The sequence below is a fragment of the Cyprinodon variegatus genome, unplaced genomic scaffold, assembly GCF_000732505.1.
Source record: "Cyprinodon variegatus isolate N-32 unplaced genomic scaffold, C_variegatus-1.0 Scaffold61, whole genome shotgun sequence".
In the NCBI taxonomy this organism is placed as follows: Eukaryota; Metazoa; Chordata; class Actinopteri; order Cyprinodontiformes; family Cyprinodontidae; genus Cyprinodon; species Cyprinodon variegatus.
In genome coordinates, this window is record NW_015150514.1 from 1,858,324 (window position 1) to 1,862,208 (window position 3,885).

General features: G+C 35.5%; 1 protein-coding gene across 1 annotated transcript; it reads left to right on the plus strand.

The window, feature by feature from the left end:
- Positions 1-1,933: 1,933 nt before the first annotated feature.
- Positions 1,934-3,852, plus strand: LOC107082769 (AP-1 complex subunit mu-2-like). The gene is made up of 5 exons (XM_015371606.1): positions 1,934-2,161; positions 3,016-3,172; positions 3,276-3,343; positions 3,491-3,621; positions 3,694-3,852. Exons 1-5 carry the CDS (start codon positions 2,120-2,122, stop codon positions 3,848-3,850), a joined length of 555 nt encoding a protein of 184 aa, XP_015227092.1. The 5' UTR covers positions 1,934-2,119; the 3' UTR covers positions 3,851-3,852.
- Positions 3,853-3,885: the final 33 nt, after the last annotated feature.

Below are 3,885 nucleotides of genomic sequence, written 5' to 3' on the forward strand. Positions count from 1 at the left end.
TTTTTATTCATGTTTGTGTTTGTAATATAAATGAAACTGGAAAAGTTCAAGTAGGTGAAAAATAAAATGGCTTTTTGCACACCGTTTTATAAGTATACATACTAAACTTAGAGGTAAAAATGTAATTTAAGGTAATAGTTGTAACCAGCTCACTCATTGGTTATTTTGTGATCCCTGTGTGGCAAACTTACCAATAAGAGGGCTAGTTACATCTGACGCACACTCTGATTGGTTTAGCTTGTTTTCAGTGTTCAGGAACCAGAAATGTGATGGAAACTGTAAATGGAGAGGGTCAAATGCTAAGTGAAGAAGAACATATCAATGGAAAAAGAATTTACCCTTTTAGAATAGAATAGAAAATCCCTTTATTGTCCCACAATGGGAAAATTCTGGCATGGGCGAAGGTTTGCATAGGGACCATATGGACATGTCCCGACCAACATTTTGGACCGACCTACTTGTCTCTATCAACAATTAGATGTGAATAACAGGTTTATAATTTACAATACAGCTTTGTTGCAGCAGTAGAGTTCTGGATGGAAAATATTGACAGACAAAAACATCTTTTATCTAAAATGCAAAATGTTTTGATATATTTTTTTTACATTTTTGGTATAATTCCTGCTGTAAGTGGGTCACTCTGTGAGCTAGACATGTTTTAGAGTCTCTATACTCAAGTTAACCATTAATCGATTACTAAATTTGTTGAAATTTCAATAATTGATTATTCCGATGAATTGTTTCAGAGCAAGATAAAATACATAATATGGGTTAAATAGAGTAACTACAGCCTAGATGACTTCTAGAGTGAAATTAATGTTCTAAATGCTCAGTGTCAGTTCCAGTGCTCATGTAAATACAATAAATGTATTTGGTGTCCTTTGATTTTTTTTTTTTGTTTTTTTTTTTGTTCCGGGGGGAATTTTTAAAAATTAGGGTTGGTTTTTCGTTTTTTTTCCTTTTGCGAATTCAAAATAAAAAAAAACGGATAAAGTCACAAATAACAGACATATTTAGACTATATTTTGTTAAATAGGCACAGATTTACTTTCTGTCTTAGTCGCTGGTAATTTAAAATGCAAACCTTTTCAAAGCGGAAAAAACATCCTAATTCCTCATTCATCAGAGCTGCTGATGCTTCAAACATTGATAAACAGCATCTAGTGTCTGTAGCACGTATAAAATTTGTACAAATGTAGACAGGAAATGCTGCTTTTCTCTTTAAACAAAATACACCCTGATTTTCATGTCAAGCATAAAAAAACGAGCATGCATATTTTTGCATAGGACAAATAACATCAGACCAATAGTGTCCCTACCAAGGTTGAAATTAAACCTATGCCCTTGAATTCTGTTGTTTATTGCTGAAAAAGGTTTTTGGAAATTTTTTTCCCTTAATTTTGACCTTTGGAAAATGTATAAGAATAACATAATAGTGACAAGTTTAAAGATAAAAAAGAAAATACTGTACTGTAAAGTGTAAAGAAGTATAAGAAAATAAAGTTTCTATCTGTGCTTGAAAAAAGTGTTTGTAACCAGATTTATGAATTGTAGTGTTAAATCTCCATTCAGAAACAGAGCTTTAAAATACATTTTTGAATTATTTATTTTATTTTGAATAATTTCTATTTAATAATTGTAATTATTATTATTGTATAATTTTTAATTTTCGAAATAGTTAATAACGGATTAATATATATAATTATTATATATTATATATAATTATTTATAAAATGTACGATTATTTTTTTTTCTTTTTTATTTGAGTCTCTAATTGTATGATTTAAATGTTTTTATTTATTTTTTTGGTGCTCCACATACAGGGACATCCTCATCCTCCTCGCTGTAATATATTTACCAATGGCTCCCTCTAGCGGTACCTGGGATTATTACCGCCTCCGCGGCCAGCCCTTCTCCGCTCAGGTGAAGCTGTTTAATATTTCACCTGGAAAACACCACGTCACGTTAGCTCCAGGAAAGAAACCTCACTGGTTTCTGTGCTCCCACGGGTCGGATGCTTTTCTCTGGTTTTCATGGTGAAACCGAGGTCTGACGAGCCGAGCTGAACTTTACTCTGAGTTGTTTTTTAAATAAATATCCAACCTGCGCACCGAGCACAATGTCTGCCTCCGCAATATTTGTGCTGGATTTGAAGGGGAAGGTAAGTTAAACGCCGGAGTTGATAATAACAGTCACTTTTAATGTTCCTTTTGACTGCTGGTTGGAGTTAAAAAATATAACTCCAAACAACTTCTTGTACTGTTGCTGTAAAACATTAATGGCGCCGTTAAAAATTAATGGAAAGCTTGCGACAGCTAGTGACCCTTTTCTCGTTACTTCCGGATTGTGTTGAAAACGTAAAAAAACACGCAGAGGTGCAACACCTGTTCCTCCTGGAGGTGCATCAGCATCATGGTCCTTCTATGGAAGCAAATCTTTACCATATTTCAAATGAAAAAAGCATTTTCAGAAATGCTTTTTCATTTTAAGAATGTGGCTGCATTGTTTGACTCATAGATGAAATCTGTACTCAATAATCCTGTTTGCATTTTCATTTTCTTCTTCAACACGGCTCATCCTTTTACTTAATTAAAATGAAAAAGAAAAATAAATTTGAGATTTATTTTTCAAAATGCACCCCAGCAAATACATACCAAAATTCAATTTGAAATGTAAAATTTAAAAATGAAAAAGCATTTCAGGAATGCTCTTCTGGTATTTATTTTGCGGTTTGAAACATATTATGAGTGTATTTTTTACCAGCCGTCTAATGAACTATACACAGTTATTAACATAGTTATTAAAAGTACCACTGTCAGCTTTGCTATTGGTATCGTGTGGAAACAGTCACTTCAGTATCAGGTGGGTTTGAGAGGAATTTTTCGCACCGTTACATCTGCATAGAGACATCCTGGTCTACAATTGCGTAGGGGACCCTCCAGGTGTCCAGCAACTGCTGTCTCTGCTTACTGATATTTACGCCATTGTGTGGTTTTCTCTGTTCTCACTGCTCAGGTGCTGATTTGTCGTAACTACAAAGGCGATGTGGACATGGCAGAGATCGACCACTTTATGCCTTTACTCATGCAGCATGAAGAGGAAGGGCTTCTCAGTCCTGTGATGTCCCACGGCAACGTTCATTTCATGTGGATCAAGCACAGCAACCTCTACCGTATCCTCTAAATGTTTGTGTCTGCGTTATAGGTTTGAACATGACATGCCCTGCCATTGTACAGCACAGTTTTAGGATAATCCTTGACTTGCTCTACTCTCAGTTGTGGCCACCACCAATAAGAACTCCAACGCCTCGCTGGTTTACTCGTTTCTTTACAAAATAGTTGAGGTAATTGAGACATGCAGTTTATTTTGTTATACGTTGAACAAGAAGGTTTAAAAGTATATTGTTCTTTTATAAAGTTGATCAAATCGGAAACCAAATGCGGTTTGCAAAGATGAACTCCAAACTTATAGTTTCTGATATTTTCCGCAGGTGTTCACAGAGTACTTCAAAGAGCTGGAAGAAGAAAGCATTCAGGATAATTTTGTTGTTGTTTACGAGCTGCTTGATGAACTGATGGACTTTGGGTTTCCTCAGACCACTGAAAGCAAAATCCTGCAAGAGTGAGAGTCCCCACATATTCAAAGATTAAAAGAAAGTGTTTTTATAATAATGTTGTTTTTATTTTATCCCAGATACATAACTCAGGAAGGTGCTAAGCTTGAGGTGGCAAAGACCAAGGTCCCCACCACCGTCACCAACGCCGTTTCCTGGCGGTCTGAGGGCATCAGATACAAAAAGAACGAGGTTTTCATTGACGTCATTGAGTCCATCAATGTCCTGGTAAGATGAGTAATGAGGTTCAGCTCTCCAGTACTGGGGTGGTT